Source organism: Hibiscus syriacus, unplaced genomic scaffold (genome assembly GCF_006381635.1).
Source record: "Hibiscus syriacus cultivar Baekdansim isolate YM2019G1 unplaced genomic scaffold, ASM638163v2 tig00110547_pilon, whole genome shotgun sequence".
Lineage (NCBI taxonomy): Eukaryota > Viridiplantae > Streptophyta > Magnoliopsida > Malvales > Malvaceae > Hibiscus > Hibiscus syriacus.
In genome coordinates, this window is record NW_024062774.1 from 277582 (window position 1) to 299691 (window position 22110).

The 22110-nt window shown below is 31.2% G+C and overlaps 2 protein-coding genes and 1 long non-coding RNA gene across 3 annotated transcripts; 2 read left to right on the forward strand and 1 right to left on the reverse strand.

Moving 5' to 3' along the window:
* Positions 1 to 6366: 6366 nt before the first annotated feature.
* On the reverse strand, positions 6367 to 7081 carry LOC120130446 (E3 ubiquitin-protein ligase RHA2A-like). Its single transcript, XM_039147676.1, has one exon. It carries the CDS (start codon positions 6963 to 6965, stop codon positions 6462 to 6464), a length of 504 nt encoding a protein of 167 aa, XP_039003607.1. The 5' UTR covers positions 6966 to 7081; the 3' UTR covers positions 6367 to 6461.
* A 5718-nt stretch (positions 7082 to 12799) lies between these two features.
* Positions 12800 to 13389, forward strand: LOC120130448. The gene is made up of 4 exons (XR_005516836.1): positions 12800 to 12832; positions 12918 to 13076; positions 13185 to 13231; positions 13368 to 13389. It is a non-coding gene; the product is annotated as an uncharacterized LOC120130448 (long non-coding RNA).
* Positions 13390 to 16912: 3523 nt separating this feature from the next.
* LOC120130440 (fructose-bisphosphate aldolase 3, chloroplastic) lies at positions 16913 to 19875 on the forward strand. The gene is made up of 6 exons (XM_039147671.1): positions 16913 to 17194; positions 17651 to 17920; positions 18011 to 18120; positions 18267 to 18357; positions 18579 to 18848; positions 19291 to 19875. The coding sequence occupies exons 1-6, from the start codon at positions 17030 to 17032 to the stop codon at positions 19567 to 19569; spliced, it is 1185 nt and encodes a 394-aa protein (XP_039003602.1). The 5' UTR covers positions 16913 to 17029; the 3' UTR covers positions 19570 to 19875.
* Positions 19876 to 22110: the final 2235 nt, after the last annotated feature.

A 22110-nucleotide genomic window follows, 5' to 3' on the forward strand; every position in this document is an offset into this window, starting at 1 on the left:
TCAAAGATTTATGCCAACGAGTGTTGGTACAAGATTCAAGAATTTGAACTTATAAGTTCAAGTTTGAATCCTACCATCGTCACTTTTTATGGACAATCTGTAAATTCCTATGTAAAAAAAAAAGAAATTAATTATCTTACTATATTCTTAAATTCAAACATAAGACATTAATTATCTTATCACTACTTGGGAATATTATCTTACTTAAAAAGAAAGAAACTAAAATTATTATTATTCTGTAAAAAAAAAAACTTCTAAATTTTCATCCCACTATGAAAATTTTCATTTTCGTCACTATAATTTTTTTTTCAAATTTTTATGATATACTTATAATTAAAAGAACAGCATGATTGAAATTGCATCATACGTATCGTTACTCTAAAATGCCTCAACTTCTATAATTTTCATTTTGGTCCCTATTATTTTACTTTTATTTATTTGAATTCCAAAAATATTAAAAAAAATTGAAATAAGACAATTGTTGACAACTTTGACTCCAAAATATTTTTTTGAGACCAATAATATTCTCCTAAACTTTTGAATTTTTTTCATTTTCCTATTTTTGCGTTAACCCAATCATGTAATTATAAAATACTTAAATGGATTGGATTTGTACTTGAAATATTGGGCTCAGATCTTATTAATTTGAAGAAGCAGCAAAAAGAGCCCAATTTACGGGTGGATTGTCGCTGAGTTTATATCAGACAAAGGCTTGGGTCAATCTGCTGTTTTGCGACAAAGGAAACAGACCCTGTTCTGGCGACACAAGGCCGGCCACTTCATCTGGTCGAAAGTATTACGGTTAGGAGTAATCATAATCGGGGAAAAGAGTACAATGCCGCTTGATAAACAGATTACAGATCAATTCTAACCCAGCAACAGCAAAAGTCCCTATAAGCTTCCGAGACAACCTCAAAACTTACCATAACCACCACCGAGCTTTACATCCGATCCTCTCGCTTTTGAGACTAATCGCGTTGAAGCCCCACCAACTGTTCGAACTTTGATCCGCTATTGATCCTGACATACAAATAGCCTTGATACTCTTCACGTGATACTTGTGGGTGAAAGCAGAAAATAGAAAGAACACCATGTTACTATAATTAACAAGCTTCAAACGATAAACACTATCGCACTCCACCCAAGAATGATCGTACTCCAACAAAGAAGGAACATCACCAAAGAATCAACGCTCTTGCAAACGAACTAAAAGGTCCAAAAAACCCAAGTATAGAACAGAGAATGAACCAAAAACTATGAATGGAATCACGCTACCCTGACCATTAGATATCACGGACAAAAAACCAATTATAGGAAACTCCATGGTTACTACAAATCACCCAACATTAACACACAAGATTTACATAAACAATTTCTCCATGGATCACTAAGAGATCCTTACTATATATATGAATACAATATATCTATATAAATAAATTATTAAGTTTGTTTGCCGTAATTGGAATTACGGAAATTGGTTTTCCCTGAATTCCCGTGTTTGTTTCACGTAATTGGTTTTCCGGAATGTAATTCATTTTCCTAGTAACAGAATTTTATTTGTGTTTTCTGTAAAATGACTTACGGATTCATTTTCCGTAAGTCATTTTCCGAACTTTTCACTTCAAAGAATAAATACTCAAAATAATTTTATTTTATGAATTTAATATTAATATTTATAATATTATAATATTATATTTATAATATTATATAAAATAATCAATTATATTATAATAATATAAGATATTATATTTTTATTTTAATAATATATAATAAATATTTTTATATATTTAATAATGAATAATATTATTTATATATTTAAATAATATTTTAATAAAGATATTTAAATATACTAATTAATATTTTTAAAATATAATATAACACTATTACTTTAATAAATAATTAATATAATTTATAATATTTTATTTCACTAAAATATACAAAAATTATTATTTTTATTAATAAAATTATAAAAATAATATTTAATAATAAATAAATTATTTTAATATTTTAAAATAATAATATTAATTTTTATGATAAATAATATTATTTATTATATTTAATATTTGTAATAAATAATTTTTATAAAACTCTTCAACTAGTAGAAAAAGGATTTAAATAGCATCTTCCAAACATCATAAAACGTTTTCCAGATGTTTTTCAGAAAAATGTAATTCATTTTACGGAAAACCTTTTCCGGAAAACGTTTTTTATAAATGTAATTCATTTTCCAGAATTCAAATTCCAGTAATTCATTTTTCAGTTCCAGTAATTCAAATTTCAATAATTCATTTTCTGAAAAACCAATTACAGTCAAACAAACATGATATTCTGGTGAATAGACATCTACGATGATTAATTCCATCCCATTCAATATGTTTTCATACTAAAAACACGTGATATTCTGGTGGAGTACGTACCTTGGTTGGCTGAGGAGGGAATAGAGGTGAGAAAAGAGTTGCCGCAAACGCGTTCTTCTTTCTCTCTCGAGGGAAGTTCGATCCATTCTAGACCCAAATAAATGTATGTCCGATTCGTTTATATTCAAGAAAAAACTCGTTTATAAGCTCATTTACTCGATTCTCTCTTTTCTTTTCTTTTTTTATATTATAAATATTGGTGAACCTAAAGATTAAATTAAACAAATGATAAACTTTAGAATATAAAATGTGAAGTCTAATGAGTTTAAGCATTAGTGATATTATTTCATTATTTCCCCTTTATTTCACAGCCGAATAAATATATTACATATGCTAAACCAACATATTGACGAACATATAAACGAATATATTTGTGAAAGTTAAACAAACTAAATAAGAATACATAAAAAAAATAAACAAACACAAATACAACTTTATTAGTTGAATCCGATATTTTTTTACACTATTATTCACCGTTCACTTCAACAAGCTATAGGTTAACATCTTTATTAAAAAAATATTTAATACTTGAATAAAAAAGGCAAAAACCTTTGATCTCGCCTTTATATACGACCCACCATGTCCCCTAATGCATATACCGACACACTCTTTTCCTTGCTAATCTACTTGCCATCTTTGCTTTTTATCTTTAGCTGCATATATACGATCCTCACATATCCATTGATTGTACCGAAGATGATTGCCGGAAGCCTCCAAGGAGCTGCTGATACGAACCGGAAACATAAGGGAAGAGGTGGTCAGAGCTGGTTCCGGTGGCCGTGGCATGACGACCAATGGCCGGTTTTCAAAAACGGGTGAAAGAGAATGGCGAAAGAAACAAACAAGGCTTTGCATTGTTCTCTACTCCCAGAATTTCTAGGGAGATACCACCATTGCATTGCGGGGAATTGAGGGTCGCGGTCCGATTTCACTTAACTCTCTAGTTTCTAGTCCTATAACCCCTTTTCTTTTTTGCTTGTTTAATCTAGAGTTATGTACGTTTCTTTTGCTTATGTTTTCTTTCTTATATATGAAATATATTATTTAGGTTATGAGATGAATGTAGGATGTAAGAGATGCATACGAGGTAGCTTTTGTTCTTAGAGTGGTTTTGGGGTTCGGATAGTTTTTGAAGATAAAAATGCTGCTGGGAATGCATTGCTTACATGCACCCACCATGTAATTTGCTTTTTACCGAGTTGAAATTACTGAAGATAACTCATTTCTCTGTCCCTAATAGCACTCACTAATTGGAGTAAATTTGAGGAGGTTGCCCAATTGTTACATGGTAAATAGAAACCCCCCCCCCCCGGTTTGTTATCTTAATCATTGGCTGATAAAAAGGAAAAGAAAAAGGGGGTAAATGTGTTGGACTGAAAAGGTTGGTGATTTGTAAGAAAGGGAATGCATGGGCAGTGGGAGTTGTCGTTTTCATGAAGGGGATCACAAAGCAAGATGCTTGACTTGACTACTGCTGACTTTCTTTCTGCTTTTGAAAGGAAAGAAGATAAAATCTGAAGCACTTTGCAGCACAAGGATTCATTTTCCATCCCCTTTTCTCCTCAATCTGTCAGGGATTCTCCTCTCCTCACCCCTGGATTTCAATACCCTTATATTTCTCCAACCCCATTTTAGGCTGCATTTTTTGTTTTTCAAAGAAAGGATGCCATCAAAGAAAGAAAGGGGAAAGAGATCCTCATTTAAAACAGGTCTAATGTTCGAGAAAGGAATGATCAACAAAAATTCAAATAAACAGCTTACGTTTTAGGTTGCAATATCGTGACATTACACGGGTGACACATTAGTCACAAAAGCACAAGGGCGAGGGATCAATATTGTGATAAAATAATTTTTGTTACACATCGAGTTAGAGTGTTAGAAATGTCATGAGTATGAGTATTTAATATTAATTGATTGAATTATTTTTAAATAAATATTATCATATACTTATTCTAAATTAACAAAAAAAAATCTTATAGCTCATAACTAATAAAGGAGTCTAGCTTAATTGTTTAGACGATAAGTTATCTTCTCAATGCCTAAGTTCAATTCCCCTCATGTTACTTGCTTTTGCTTCACTTAATTTTTTCGTCCAATTAGAGGGTGATAATTAAGCATAAAATCAATCAATTGAAATTAAAAAAGCGTTATTTTATCATATTATGATATGTGTTAGAATTTAATTGGTGATTAAATCTATTAAATCAACAAAAAATTATAAATATTAAAAACTATTTGTGTAATTATATTACTTTTTAATAACCATGTCAGCTCTTCCATTAAATGTTAACAAAAAGTTATTTGATTGATAAAAAATAAATAATTAGATGGTCCGATTGATATAATTAAAAAATTGATGGTCATAATAAAAATAAAAAATAATAAAATAGTCACACACATATATATATATATATTTTAAAATAGTCACACACATATATATATATATATATATATAAATTAACCAAAATTTAGCTATATTTCAATGATGGGCCATTGACAGGTGCTCCTTATGCCCAGATTCAAGTACGGCCCTGGATTTGAAAAAGAGAATGGCGATGTGGAAAATTCATAATTTTAATTGTTGGAAGTCTTTTACGGAATATGAAAATAGGGTAAGTTAATTTATTTTTTTACATGCTCGGCAGAAAACGTCTTCTTCAAAAAGTAATTTAATTAAAGGACAAATAAAAATTTAGCCTCTTAATTTTTATAAAAATTCAATGAGAAGAATGTTGAGACTCTCGACTATAATTAAGATTTTAGAGTTTCTTATATAGAGACGTATTTAATAAGAAATCATTTTATCTTATGTAATAAAAAATATCTAATTTTTATAAAATAATATTGTAATAATTAATTTTTTAGTAGATATTAATCTCATAAATTTTGTCATATAATTTATGTTATTTTAAATGATTGATGCTCATAATTTTGAGAGACGTGAACAATCATATATTCTTTTTGTTTTATGGGTAAATTACACTAAGCATCATTGAACTTTACTCTATTTCTTATTTCACTCATTATATTTAAATTCATTCAATTTTCTCATTGAATTTAATACAATTAACATTTTTGGTCACTCAGTCGTTAAATATTTAACATCGTTAAAACGGTGTTGTTTTAGAAAAACAAAATTTTTACCAAAACAATATCGTTTTACATCTATATAATAACTCATTTATAACGTCGTTCAGTGAGAAAACGACTGAGTGACAAAAAATGTTAATTGTGTTAAATTCAATGAGAAAGGTGAACATATTTAAAGTAAAATGAGTGAAATAAGAGAGTGTATAAAGTTCAGTTATGATTGGTGTAATTTATTCTTGTTTTATTATAGGGTAAATTATACATTTAGTACCTAATTTATCAATTTAAATCCATTTTAATATCTATACTTTCAATTTTTATTCAAAATCTTACATAAATTTTAGTTTTTATTTTATTTTAGTACTCTCATTCAAAATTTAACATTAAATTTTAAAAAAATTTTGAAATTTTATGTACTAAAATAAATCAAAACTAATAATTTATGTACTAAATATGTTAGATTTTTAACAACAATGAAATAAAAACTAAATATTAAGTATGATTTAAAAAAATTAAAAATTTTGATAATAAAACAAACAAAAACTAATAATTTATTTACGTAGTTTACCTTTTATTTTCTTGTATCTCAATTTATAATGCTTCCTAAATCGATTTTTTTTAAAAAAAATTAATAATAAAAATATATAAATAATTATTCGGTAATATAATAAAATTAATTTTACCTTACAATATCTTTGCGTTCACTGCTTCTTGCAAATAAATAGCTCACCTTCCTTATCACTTATTTGTACACAAAGATAACTGTTTTCTAATTGTACAAAAGTAAATAAAGAAGAAAATATACATATAGAAAATTAAAAAAAAAAAAACCCAAGATGAAGGGAAAAAATAAAATTAAAAATAGTTCTAAGAAAAGAAAGTTGCCAAACAACCCTCTCAAAACAGTCGTTGATTGAAATAGAGAATCGTACGCCAAGAAGAAGGGGGGAGGAATCAGGCTGAAGAAAACCAGGAGAGCAAATCTTGACCGACGCGCCTACGCGTGCAACCGACGCGCTGATGATCGGTTTTGAGAGGGAATCGACAGAGCGGGCAATTGAAATTGAGATGATCCAGCCAACCGTCAAAACAATCCTTATGTAACACGTGGCGGCAGCAATCGAGTTTCCTCACCTGTTCCCCGTCTCTCAGCCCGCACAGGCACACGATACAATCGGAGCCCTTTCCTCCCCCGGCACCGCCGCGGTATTTGTAGGAGAAAGTCTTGTTTAGGTTGAGCTGCTCCGCGAGTACCATTAGGGTGGCAAGACCGGAACCCAGGAGTCCGACGTCGTCGATGGTGGTAGCGGTCTGGTCAGGGCAAGGGAACAGCCCAATCGCGTGGAGGAAACCCGAGAGGAGACGGCGGAGATAACCGACGCACTTGGCGATTATGGCTACGAGGAGAAGAGGGATCGAATCTGAGGACACGTCGTTTAGCTGGCTTTGTAATCCCATCCTTTTAATTTCAGAAAACAAAAATTAGGGTTTTGGATGGGAAGTAAATTATAGAGAATATATATGTTTGTGTGTGTATGGATTGAAAAAGGCTGAGTGTAAGATAATGGAAAAGAGGAGATTTTATATACCACGATATGAAAGAAGGAAGACAGAGATGACGTTGGAAAAGAAGAGGAGAGGAAAGGCTAAAAAATGGGAGATTAAGCCCATGTGTGGTGGGCCCCACTTTGTATATATTCTTTTCATTTCATACATTTTAAAAATTTTGTTATTCGAATTATTTTTTAATAGTCTAAATTGATTGTATTCATTTAAAATATTTCTTCATCGTTAGTAATATATATATATATATATATTTAAAAAATTTAAAATATATTAGTGGTTAAAAGAATCGTAATTATTTTATGAAGTTAAGGGTTCGAACACCAGTAATTATAACAGAGTAATTAAACATTTATGAGAATATTTAAAACAATTATTACTTTATAATCACTTTAATTTAATAAAAAAATCAAAAGCATCCATTTACCACATATTTATAAAAGTGTGTATATGTGACATGGCTTCCTTTCGCCCTAAGTTTGGCACCAATGGGGGATAAAGAAAAAGGTGTGATGTGAATACATATTGTCTTTATAAATAGTTGGATGCATTATAATGAGTTAAAAGATTAGAGGGATGTGATCCTAAAAGAAGCTAAAGGGAAGGCGTAGAGATGTATGCTGGTGGGAGTGTGACCCCCCTATAAGTGGGAGATCAAAAGCACATGCATTGCACCATTACCTATAGACATGGTTACCTTTTGTTCAACTAATTCCATATATATAAAAGTGTTAGAGTATGCCCAAAGACCAATCATATGATGATTGTAATAATATTTTTATTTACCGATTTTATTGAATAAATGCATTGCCACTATTATTTTCAGGTATATATATGTGTTTAACATAAACTAGAAGATAATAAAGTCCATATAATGACATAATTGTTATTATTAAAAGATCTCTAGTCAAGTATTATTATGGGCATGGACAATAATAATACGCTTAAGACTAACATGTTATTGATTGATGACAACGAGTTCTCATTGACATAGAGATATCAGAATTGATACATGATTATATTGTTAGAGAACAATGTATTGGATTGACCCACCATGAGCATATGTCTTGGATTATTATGTGACAGTCATAACATTGCTCATGGTGATGACTATATGTATGATCCTCAGAGTTGAGATCAATATTATCCCAACATATATTGTTGTATGTTTTGATGCAGCTAAACAAGCTCCGTAACTGGTTGCTCTATAAAGACTGTTATTGAATATATCTCAATATATGTAGTGGGTGTGTATGATTAAGATAGGATATGTCCTTCCTACATAATAGGAAATATATCACATGCCACTTGATTGAGTAAGACTAGAAACGCATGGTCATGCTCGAATAAGTTGATATGAGATATCATAAACTATTCGTTAATTAAAGTCTACTCTAGAAATCAAGAAACAATAGATGGGTTATACAAGTGTGACTATTCCAAGACTTGTGTCTATTCTAGATATAAAAGACATAAGGATATAATACATAAAAGTGTTAATCACCAAGATGATATGTCGAATCATATTTTCTTGTAACTTAGGTGACAATGATATATTGCTAGATGTCACTCATTGTATGTAATATTAGAATTGTTCTAATAATTACTTCTAATGTTAGAAGAACCTACAGGGTCACACCCTAAGATTGAAATGAGCATAGATGTACAATTTGTTGTACGTTACTAAAATATATCTAGAGTTAATTAAGTATATATTTTAATAATCCTGAATATTTAATTTCAATTAATTAAATATAGATTTAATTAATTTGAAATAATAAAATCACTGATATGATTAGGGTAACTTGGATATAAAAGGATTATTAAATTCTAATTAATTAAATGTAGATTTAATTAATTTGAAATAATAAAACCCTAATATGACTAGGGTAACTTGGTTATAAAAAGGTGTGTTAGGTCTAGCAGCCATTTTTTGTAAGAACACACACACAAAACTTTCAGCCACTTTCTCTCAAAAACTGTTTTGGGGAAAAACAAAATTGCTCTCAATCGGGTGAACTGAGTAGAGGCCGAGATGTGATTTCGTGGAGGCTTACGATTCGAACCGATCTACACCACCAGAATTCACTGCTTTCCTTGCTGTTTTTCAAGGAACCCGCTGTAAGTATTCGCATCTTTTCTTCCCGATTTCAGTTTTTCGTACTTGGATCGCTGGTGAAACCGTCGAGTTTTGTTTCCGCTGCACCATGGGATGCGCCGACGGTCCCAACAAAAAGTTCGTTAATAATCTATAGTCCCACTTTATATTATATTCATCAACATTAATTAAGGTTCATGTGTGTTCACACTTTAGACAACAGCGCACATAATGCTAAAGATTAAGCATAGTTTTAGACCTCATTCTTACTACTAATTATTATTATACTTTAATATGAATGTCGGCTATTGCTAAACCTTCAGCCGAAATGTGGACTTCAAACCCTCTCTTTCTTTATTTATGGTATTTTAATATAATTTAATCAATAATCTACATTATAATGAATAATTATCTTTTTTTTATAATAGAATATATCATCATATGCAATTGTTTACATCCAAGAGCTTTAAAGAGAAATACACCCCTTTTAAATACATCATAGTTATTTTCTCGATAAGCAATAACATGTTATTAATTTAAATAATAATTAATATAAAGTCATTGAATAATTCTAATAATCAAAAATAATATTTTTCAATTTTAAATATAAATAATTACGTATACAATATATATATATTATAACGTGTGTGTGTAACTTGCTTTTTCTTCAAATGTCAAGTTTGTTGATTTTTTTACACAAACTATGCACGCAGCCACGCATGACATGAATGATTTAAAGGTAATAGGGTTAATTACGTGCCGGTGACCTGATAAATTCAATTAATTTTCTACTAATCCGACAAATTTTAAGGTCAAGCCGACCACGTTTTATTAATAAGCACGTCGTATCAACCTTTTGTCATTATTTTATTTTAAATCTTTTAATGAATAACATTATTTATTTTTGTTAATATTAAAAAATAACATATTTGATGTTAATTTAATGAATATTTATTTATTTTAATTAATTCAATTTTAGGAAAAAATGAATGTCAAAAATTAAAGATTAAAACGTTTTTTTGGGGAAAAAAGTGAGGGCAAAAATGTCATTATAATTAAATTTTAACCTATTAATCCGTGCATGAGGTGGATAGGCCGATAGAAGAGCCTGGAATCTGCATTATCAACGTTGTTGATTACATTGCACCACCTAATTTGTTGTTTTGGGTGGATAATTAATTAACTTTGGGCACCTAAATTCAACACTTCTATTACAATTTCAGAGATTTGATTGGTCCACTTGCCCGGCCAAGCCTTCCTATTTAAGTAAACATCGAAACATATTTTTCCCATAATAAAATTAAACTTTTTATGAAATTTATTAATTTATCAAATGATTAAGGATGTTTAAACTATTTTATTTTATGTGAATTTAAATTTTGACATCTGTCATAAAAATATAATATATCTATTTAATAAAAAAATAAAATATTTTTTACATTCTATCTATGCGCCTCTCATAAAATAAAATTGATCGAATTATAAATAAACGTGAACTTATTCTTTCGGCGGTTAGTAAAATATAAAATTTAAATTTGTGATTATTTATTTCATATAACTAATTGCAAATTGATATAATTAAAAAAGTCGTGAAAATTAAATCGGGAGGGGTAGTTTGGCCACCATCTCCGGCATGCTAGAGGGATTGGGTTTTAATAAATTATTAGTGTAATTTTTTTAAATCATTTGTATATTAACATTATATTAAATCAAAACAAACAATAAATAAAACACTTAAATTTTAAATCAAATAACTTTAAAAAAATTTCTTTAAAATGTTTAATTTCAAATTAACTCGTGAACTAACTCATAATAGTGCATTAACTTGTGAACTAATTCATAATAGTGTATTTCATAATATAATACTGTATTAACTCGTGAAAGAATTTTTAAAATTTTAGGAATGAAGGAATTTAAATTTTTTTAGAGAATGATAAAACTGATTGAATCATAGTTTACAAATTTTTATTTTATTTATTGTAATTTGAAACTTGAATTGTGACAATGAAGGGCATGTTTGATCAAGTGTTAAAAGCTTTCACAATCTATTTTTTAATTATTATTTTATTTAATTTGTTTAAAATGTAATTGATGATTCATATAAAGTCATATATAAATATAATATAAGTAGATATATGCATAGAGCTAAATAGTGTTAATTAAGTTTTAAATTGATTAGTGTTATTATTGTAACATTATGCATAATATTATATACATATTTATATTTTAGATAAATAATAAATACAAACAAATATTATTAGTGATGTTGTGAGATAAATATCATAATTCATAAACACAAACAAAAATAAATACATATAATAATTATGAATTGTTGATAAAATAACCTTACTACAATAATTATAGTAATTACTAACACCTATCAATATCCGATCAAATGATCTAAATTATAGAGAAGAAAGAAAGGAAGAAAAGTACTCATTCACTTGTATGTTGATTAAGTATATGTAATTAGGGATAAGTATTCAATCGAGATGAGTTGAATAAAAAAAGTGAGTTAGTTAAGTTGACAAGTTGTATTTTATGATTTAATCTTTATTTAAATATTAACATGTATATTATATCAATTTAGTCGTACTTTTATGCCAATATGAGCAGTTGATCTTATTAAAAAGATTAAATGTAAAAAATTATAATGAATGTTTACAATCATATCTGTAAATTGGATACATAGTTATGACATTTTTATAACAATCGACATGAGAAATTAATCATTTGAGATCAGACAATGAGCATACAAGTACAGGGTAAAAACATCTTAAAAAATCTTCGAACAAAAGATAGGTAAGAGCATGTCTGGATGCATCGTTTAACGAATCACAACAGGAGACCAAACTACTAAAATACCACTGAGAAACACAAATCGGGCCAAAGCATCATGAGAAAATTATATACGAACGTAAACCGCGTATCCAAATCTAATACAACGATCTAAAGTAGGGAAGATCAACATGATAACAAATAAGCGTCATCTTGTTCAATCACAACTACATAAAATTCAACAACGAAAATAATAAATAAAAAGAACGATCAAATGACCTATAACCAAAAGCATGAAAAAAAGAAGAAGGAAAAAACGTGTCATGAAGATAAAATTATTAAAAAGATAAAGATGAAAGATAAGAAAATAAAGAAAAAAGAAAAAAATATAATCTGTAAATTTATCAAAAGTTACATAATAATCCTCGATTATTAATTTTTAGATAAAATAATATAATGATATATTTAACCATAAACTTTTACATTTTATTTTAAATTTACTTTCATTTTAAAAATGTAACTCTCAATATTTTTATATTGTTTAAGAGCTAATTTAGTGTAAACTCAAATATTTTTAAATTTTTTAAAATTCAAAATTTAATAATATTTTAATTTTTGCTTCCAAGATCATGATTAATGGGCTTGATGCATCAACAACAGGTACAATAACAGGAAAGACATTGTTGTGAAGGCCCGCCACCAACTCCTGTACGCCCCTCCTTTTAACTGGATCCTTCCACGAAATCGTCAAGCCATGGAGAAACACGCATTGATCCATTGATAGAAACTATTTAAACTATGGAAATCAATTAATTTATGAATTATTTGAATGTTCAATTTGAAGGCCAGTGATAAACATTGATCCGTTCTCTATTGTCTCAAGCAGGTGATAAACAAAACCATAGAATATATCTCTCCGTAAAGTTTTGCTTTTTCCCCCCTTTGACTCGCGTGTTTGGTTTGGTCTGCAGCTGTTTCAGAAGGTTGAAGTTTGTAAACCACGTGCTAGTCGCTTGGCATCAGCTGAGATTTATGTTTTGTGGCTAAGGTATAAAGCCCCTGCAAAGATTGATCCACGTCTTCTTGATTTCAAACATCTGTTTCAGGGATCGATAGAACCACAAAAGAAGGTTTTTAATTTCATTTTATGTTTCAAAATCTCTTAAATGACTAATGTTGTTTTGCTATTGATTGTATCTCTGCTCATTATTGTTCTTTCTGCCACATACTTGATGCAGGTGATTGATGTACTTAGGGTAACAAAACAGAAGAGACACCGTGATGGGTGAGCTTTCCCTTTATCATACAGCGATGTTACTGCTTTGTTGATAATGGTTGAACGTTGTTATTGAGTTTATTCCTCTGGTATCTGGTTTCAAGGTTTATGTTATGCTTTGTTTCTAACTACATGCCAATTTCAGTTATGAAGATGGGGAGACAATCTCAAAGAAGATGTCTACTGCTGCTGATTTCACTTGGTTTGATTCTCATCTCCAAATCCTCGGTTCAGTTACTACCGTAACCTTTGAGGATCCAGCTTCAAAGAAGGTTCAGTTACTTTTTTTGCAACACTTTTATTTTTTATTTTTTTATTTAAAGTCCAACACAGCAATCCCACGCAACAACCCAAAGTAATTAGGGTTTTTGAACCCTAGTTCTTCCACCATTGCATGCCACTTCCGCCTTCACTATTACCAGTTGTCACCATCACTGACATCACCGTGGTCACCTGTATCGATTCCAAATCCTAACGAATAAACCAAATCAAAATCAAATTATACTATAATGAAACTAAAATCAGATCAACTCCCCGAAAAATTTGAGGAGCCCATACTGTCTCAACCAAACCACCATACCCCACTACCCTAGCCTCTACTAGCTCCTCGCCAAATAGAAACAAGTTTAAAAGGGGTAACCATTTTGAAAAAAAAAGTGAATATAGAGAGGAGCCATTTGAAAAAGAAAAAAAAAAAGAAATAGAATTAGATGAGAGCTTATCTTCAACGTTGATCATCGAGAAGCTTGAAGGACACTAGAGTTGAAGAAGTCAAGAAGTTCTTTCTTAGATCTACGACAGTTGGAAGAGTTATAATCCAATCAAAGCCAAAATTCATACTCAGGGAGTGGATCGACTTCGATCGGTGATCTCTTTCACTTCAAATGATGAATCGGTTTAGGTCGATGGTCCTATATAGGAAGGTGGATCCCCTTCAAAAGTTTGACATCCCAAGGGGCACCAACATCAAGCACAATTTGATGAACCTTTCCTATTGAGCCAAACCCATGCATATAGAGACTATAGAATGCTCTCTCTAGCTAGAGCCATGCCGAACCTCTATCCGTTGTAGGTACTCTAATAGATGTACACAAATGAGGGATGTAATCTAATTTTTTCTTTACTTTAAAGTTGTATAATGAATTTCTTTATTATTTTTAATAAAAGTATTTAAACTAGATATTTTGCGGTTAGGTTTTATTTGAGTAAATAAATATATAAGGTTAGAAAGCATGTCCGGGTAAGATTGCTATTTAATAAAAGCATGTTTGGGTAGATAACATGATGGGGTAGGTGTTATATGTATATTTGAATATCACTTATTTATCAGTTACCTTACCCATTAACTCGTTTCTTCTCAGTTTTGTGTTATTTCTCGCCATTTTTGCATTGCATCATCATGACCTAATGTAAATATGTTGATCCACAATTGACTATCTAAGTGAAAATTTTCATAAGTATAATTTTTTTTCAATCAATTAACCACATACATAGACATACACTAATAGCTGAGGGAAGCTCAGAGAGAATGAGAATGAAGCTCGCTTGAAGATCAGACACCAAAATTGAATGATAGAACGACATCCAAGATTTGAAAGGTGGTCCCATGATCTGAGAAATGGTGTAGTTGTAAATTATTATCTACGATTGTTCCACCTTTAGTCCTCAAGGCATGAAACATGACTCCAACGCCGCAGGGGTATCATCTGAGATAGGTTATAGAGCATTTGAGGGTAGGGTTTGTTCATGGAGTTAATCGTATCGCTTAGCCTAAACGATTAGATAACCGTTATAATAATTATAAGATTTTTTTAATCATTAAGAAACGATTAACTGCTAATGATTAATAGAGAAATTGAAAAATAAAGTATAGACCAACGTCTAATAGGGATATCTCACTAAGTTTTAGAAGTGATATTTTAATTGAATCATAGTTAGGGGTGATTAAAGAATTCGAACTCATATAGTATCGAACTCAATTAGTATCAACCTAATTCGATCTTATAAAATTATATTTTTAAATAGATTTGAATCTAGTTTTATGAAGGATAAAGTATAGTCGATTTAGGCATAAATATTTATACCAAAACGATGTTGTATTTTACTTGTCAATACATATTTAGATTTTAATGGCCTAATGACATAATTGAAGCAGAAATCAAAGTTTAGTACTGTAATTGACAAAATTGAAAACTTAATGGTATAAAAGATACAACTGCTAAAGTTCAGTGGTATCTGGTGTAGTTTATCCTCTTATATTAACATCTATAAATTAATAATATCGGGATCGCGTAATTTTATTAATTTAAAGAGATACTAATTAATCGATGAATTAATAATTTATTAATTTAAAGAGATTTTTTTTCGATTCAACAAAACTTACATTATTCTTCATGGGTAAAATAAATACATTATATTGACTAATTGAATGATGTTCATGCACAAAGTGACTAAATCATTATAATACATAACCCTAAAAAACAAAGCTCATTGTATTATATGACAATAACTAAAACTTAATGCAAAATCATGTAGGGTAAGGAAATCAACCTATGAGTTCATTGTAGGATGAGTTTAAATGTCACAATGTAATTGAATTTGAAAGTAAATAATTTTAATTATATAAGTAATTGTATTAATCGTTAATGCAAGTTAAACATTTGCAACCAATTACGAAGGAGGAGGCACTCATAGTGGTAACAATTATTCATAAATTTTTATTGCAATATGTGAACGCAACATCGAAACTTTTGGATGCAATAAAAAAAGTAGAGATAAAATACAATTAGATTTAAATTTTAAGAAGCAAATAATAATAGAATCATATTTTACTAAGTTATCCTAGTTATATTTGTAATTTTATAGAATTATTAATATATAGGGTAAATTATACGTTTAATACCTAAACTATTAGCTTTGATTCATTTTAGTACCTAAACTTTCATTTTTTTCAAAAATATACCTAAAGTTTAATTTTTGTTTCATTTTAATATCCATTCAAAATTTAACGTTAACTTTTGAAAGAAATTGAAAGTTTAGGTCTAAAACGGACCAAAAGGTACTAAACACATAATATTTTAACGACGGGTACTAAAATGAAACAAAAATTAAACGTTATGTATGATTTTGAAAAAAAAGGTTTAGGTACTAAAACAAACCAAAAATGATAATTTAAGTATTTAATGCATAATTTACCCTTATATATAATATTGAATGAATCATAAATTTATAGAAGGATTTTTTGAAAAATTTTACCCTATTAATTTATCATAATTATTAATTTAGTTTTTGAACCTAAGTCGGACATAAAAAATATTATTTTAGAGATATTATTAAATTATCTAATATTCATTTATTTAGGTTCTACTGTATTTATAAATTACGTATAAATTTTTTAATTTATTTTGCTTTGAGTTAATTTAATTATTAAATTAATATTTAATTAATTATAATTATAATTATTATGTTAGGGAAAAAGGTTAAAATTTGAATTTAAATAGAAAAGGACAAGGCAGAAATCGTTAATTCAGATGGGCAATCTAGTAATCCTATGTTTTTAATGGACTGTTTGGTAACGCTGCTTGTTTATGTCTCATCGTAAACGTTCAACTCCCTACTTCCGGACTTTCCTAGGCCAAAACATTATATATAAAAACGAAAGCCCAAACGTGACTCAATTCATAACAGAAACTCCTAAGCCTCCCCCTCACCTAACTCAATTGCCCTTACTCTTGTAACAATCGAACACCCATTTCCCTCTCTTTCCCAACTTATCGTCGACGTCGCCGCCGCCGAATCACCACCACCATGGCTTGTGTTAGCTTCGCTAAGCTCAACGCGCTTTCATCCACTTGGATCGGCGGCCAGCATCCTTTCTCTCAACGATCCGGCTCGTCAACTCGGCTCGCCACTCGCAGAATCTCACTCCCGATCCGTGCCGGCGCTTACACCGATGAACTCATCAAAACCGCCGTTAGTGTTTTCATCGATCTCTCTTTTCTTTTCCTTTTCAATTCGAAGATTATTTCATATGACGTTTTGTTAGATTTTTTGGTGGCTAAAGATTGATCGATTGTCGTGAAATGATTAAGATCAACTTATGTACAATTTTTTTCTTTGATCTGTAAATCAGAATTTGATTTTTACTTGCAAATTGATTGCCGTCTGGGGTTATAGCATGTATTTGTCATTGATGCTGGATAGACAGATAAGATTTATCACTATTTAACCTTCTTTGTTAACTGTTGATATTTACCGCTATTAATCACAATAATATTCGTTGCATTTGCAATTGTGATGAAGGCCGTTGACCAATTTGCAATCGTAATTTAAATTCATGAATGGAGAATTATGAGAAATTTTGTGGGCTGGCCAGCTTGATGAAGGAGACTGATGAATTGTTTTTTAATTAATTCTTTATTGGTGTAGAAAACTATTGCTTCCCCTGGTCGTGGAATCCTGGCAATTGATGAATCGAATGCAACATGTGGGAAGAGATTATCTTCTATTGGCTTAGACAACACCGAGCCCAACCGCCAGGCTTACAGACAGCTTCTGCTCACAACTCCTGGCCTCGGAGAATATATTTCTGGTTCCATTCTTTTTGAAGAAACACTTTACCAGTCGACAACAGACGGGAAGAAATTTGTTGATGTCTTACATGACCAGAAAATCGTGCCTGGCATCAAAGTAGATAAGGTAGCACTGCTGAATTTCCACGTTTATGCAATTTGAGAATTCTTTTTGTTGTTACTCATTAATTCAATCTTTTACATTCCTTTGTTCCAGGGTTTGGTTCCTCTACCTGGATCAAACAATGAATCTTGGTGTCAAGGCTTGGATGGATTGTCATCAAGATCGGCTGAGTACTACAAACAAGGTGCTCGATTTGCCAAGTGGTAAGTCAATTTTACATAGTTAACTTGTGCCTTATGAAGCTAAATGAAAGTTCTGGTTGGTTTATATATATATACACAACTACACATACACGTATGACGTATTGCAGTTCTCATTCATGAACTGGTGTATTCATTAAAATATTCAGGAGAACAGTTGTCAGCATTCCTTGTGGTCCTTCTGCTCTGGCTGTTAAGGAAGCTGCTTGGGGACTTGCACGTTATGCTGCCATTTCTCAGGTATTAATAGATTTTATCAGTTTCTTATAACTCGCTAAAACAAATGCAAGGCTCGTTATTTCCCTACTTAAAATCGAAGTTCTTGGAATTAGGTGAATGGAAATTAGATTAATTTTCAATTTTCTTGGCTTGGCTAGCTTAGCTGGTACTTGCTCTCGTGTTATATTGTAGTTGGTTTTCATATAGAGCTCAATTGTATGTTAATGTGAATTAATATCCAGGACAATGGTCTTGTGCCAATTGTGGAACCCGAGATTCTTCTTGATGGTGACCACCCTATTGAGAGGACCCTTGAAGTAGCTGAGAAAGTCTGGGCAGAAGTCTTTTACTACCTGGCTGAGAACAATGTTATATTTGAGGGCATCTTACTCAAGCCCAGCATGGTAACCCCAGGAGCTGAACACAAAGAGAAGGCTTCTCCTGAGATTATTGCCAAATATACACTCACCATGCTGAAAAGGAGAGTTCCACCAGCAGTTCCAGGAATCATGGTACCGAAAACCCCTTATTCATATCTAAGCTAACATTTGTTTGATGTTTTTGAATTTAGGTTTTTGCTTTTAATTTTTATTTTTCTAAAAGAATGAAGAAATACTTTTTTAATAAAAAAGAGAAAGGAAATTAGAGAAAAATAGCAAAAGCAGATGGAACTTTAATTTGTAATTGAGAAACCAGTTACTTGCCCCATTGGTGTAGACTGTTAGGTTGATATTGGCATGCACAAGTAAATCGTAATGATGTTTGGGTGAAATGACATGAAAAAGTTATTAAAGCCTTTAGTTTTAGAAGTTTCATGATGCAAGCTCTTATGTGAGTTATGCCGTGATTCTTAAAGCATGTTTGACCTATTCTTCTATTTTGTGACATACACATTTGATTCCATATGGAGAAGCTTTGATTAATAAAAAGGTGTATGCATTGTTTATCTTGCAGTTTTTGTCTGGAGGACAGTCTGAGGTGGAAGCCACGTTGAACTTGCATGCAATGAACCAAAGCCCCAACCCGTGGCACGTATCATTCTCATACGCACGTGCATTGCAAAACACTGTGCTTAAGACATGGCAAGGACGTCCTGAGAACGTTGAAGCCGCACAGAAGGCTCTTTTGGTGCGTGCAAAGGCTAATTCTCTAGCTCAACTCGGAAAATACTCAGCTGAGGGTGAAAGTGAAGAAGCCAAGAAAGGCATGTTTGTTAAGGGCTATACCTATTAGGCCCTTAAGTTCGGGCAAACAGCGGCTACAAGTGTAATTTCTGGTTTTCGTTTTCTTTTTGTTTTGGCTTGGTTGGCTGTGTGCGGCTCTATGAGTGAGGATTACTTGCTTTCAGATAAGTTTTTAAATTTTTATTTTCATTCCTCCTGAAACTAGAGATGTTGAATAAATTACATGGGAGAGTAGAAGAAAAAACATTCCTTGAACCACTTCCCTTGGAACCTGTGAACAAAACAGGTTCATATCCAGGGCAGGCTTGTTTGCCGGGTCATTTTGAATATCATATCGAGTTTAGACGGTTCATAATACCTTGAACTCTTTTCTGGAAAAGCAGCATGAAAGAACATTTCTAATTAAAATTTGTATCTAATGTTTACCTTTTTTTCTTTCCGGATCCTGCAAATTTAAATACAATAAAAACTAAGAAAGGTAACAGATGATATTAGGGATGAGCATTTGATCTCAATCTGGTGGGTTTTGACCCGACTCAATAAGGTTGATTTTTTTTGGTTAAAAATTAGAATTTGAGTTGGATCGAATTTTTTTTTTGAAGAATAAGATCAGATTAAGTTAGGTTTATGCCCTCATGGCTGGTAACTTTCTGGTCGTTGATGGGATTGGCTCTCATATTATTGGTTGTGATTTGGTCATGAAAACAGCAGCAGAGTTGCAGCAATAAGAGACTATAATTCCGCCCATCCTTCAATTCAATGTACATACGTATAACTTTATCATAAACTGTAAATGAATATTGTGTATCAATGGTATTTGAGCTTTCATTGTCAAATGGGTTGGATCTTTCCAACAATACTACCTTATAATCACCTCTTAGATTAATAAAAAAAATGCTTCTAATCACTCATGGTTTGCCACAATTTGCGTACCACTGTTATTACATTTTGCCACCTTTTTCTTGCAATTCTTAATGAACTCTAATTTATTGGTTTTGTTTCATTTCATATAATAATAATTATTACCCTTACTAACATCCACTCTTAAGTCTTATCGAAGCATAACCATTGGAACATGATTAATATTAAACATGGGCTGTCTAAAGAAAGACAGACTGATATAACGTTAAAAATCGGCGTAATCAAAATTTGAAAAAAACCTTAATAAAATTACTTTAGTGCGACTAAAAATGTTAACTTATATGTAATATATTAGGTTGTAACTATTTTAAAATAACTTAAAATGATGTAACTAAAAAATTTATCTTACATGTTAAAAGCTGAACACAAAATATTATAAATTGGAATAAAAAAAAGCTATCAATGTAGTAACATAACAAGTTACACTAAAAATATCAAACAAGATAAGAAAATGAGTTATAAATGATACATGTTATGATGCATTTGTTTCTGGTTTAAAGAATTAAACTTCAGTAAAAACCCTAATATGAGTGGCTTTCCTAGCGTAACCTCTGTAGTCAGCCCCACCGCTAACCCTACCGTCAACCCCGCTCACCTGGTGGAAGTTCCACCATCTCACCTGTAGATAGCTCGTTGTCCCTTGAACGCCCTGGTTCCCTCATTGATGCTGCAAATCAAAGGCTGGTGAAAAAGGGCAGAAACATCACTATTTTGGGAGGGGAGAGTCGTGTTTCCCCAGCAACAGATGAGGTGCGCGTTGACACCCTAATGGAGGAAGTGGTGGATGCTGGTTCTGATGTAACAGGGAAGGCGAGTGTAGCAAACACTTTCGGCGCTGATCCCATAGCTCCTAATGCCAATACTAGCGTGGTTGGAAACCCTAATATTAAACCCACGTTTTGCGACATGGTAACGGGGGTATCTAAGCAGAATAATCAGGGTATGTTCATTAATGAATCGGAAATTGAAGTTCAGCCTGAAGACGTGTTTCTAGAAAACAATGGTCATATGCCAAAGATCTGGTTTTCGGAAAGAATCCATGATGCATTAATGCTAAACTCACCACCTCAGTACTAGTTCGTCTACTGGGAAAGAAAATCGGCTATAAAGCCCTTTTGAATAGAGTCCAAGCTTTATGGAATATTGCAGGTGAGATTAATCTTATCGACCTCGATAATGAATACTTTCTGGTTTGGTTTTCTCTCGAGGAGGATTTCTATCATGTGTTAACAGGAGGCCCGTGGGGGATTTACGGAGTTACTTAACTGTACAACTGTGGAGTAGAACCTTTTCTACTGCGAAGGATTATCCGACAAAGATCATGGTTTGGGTGAGATTACCTGATCTGCCATACCTTTACTACAAAAAAAGTTTATTCCGGTATATAAGCCATTGGTAAAGTGGTTCGCAATGACAACACAAAAAACTTGATCGTGTGTAAATAGATAGGGTTGTGACACGTAATTATGTGAAAGTGTACATAGTCAACCATATAATATATTAGTGAGTGAGTATCGTCTCTACATAGATTGAAGGGTTTTTAAAAATATATTATAGCAAAAGGATATCACTAAGTAAAAATATAAAAGGATATGCAGAGTGAGGAAATTTATGTCGTGGCAAGAAATAGTATGAACAAATGGAAAATTATGCCGTGGCAATAAATTAT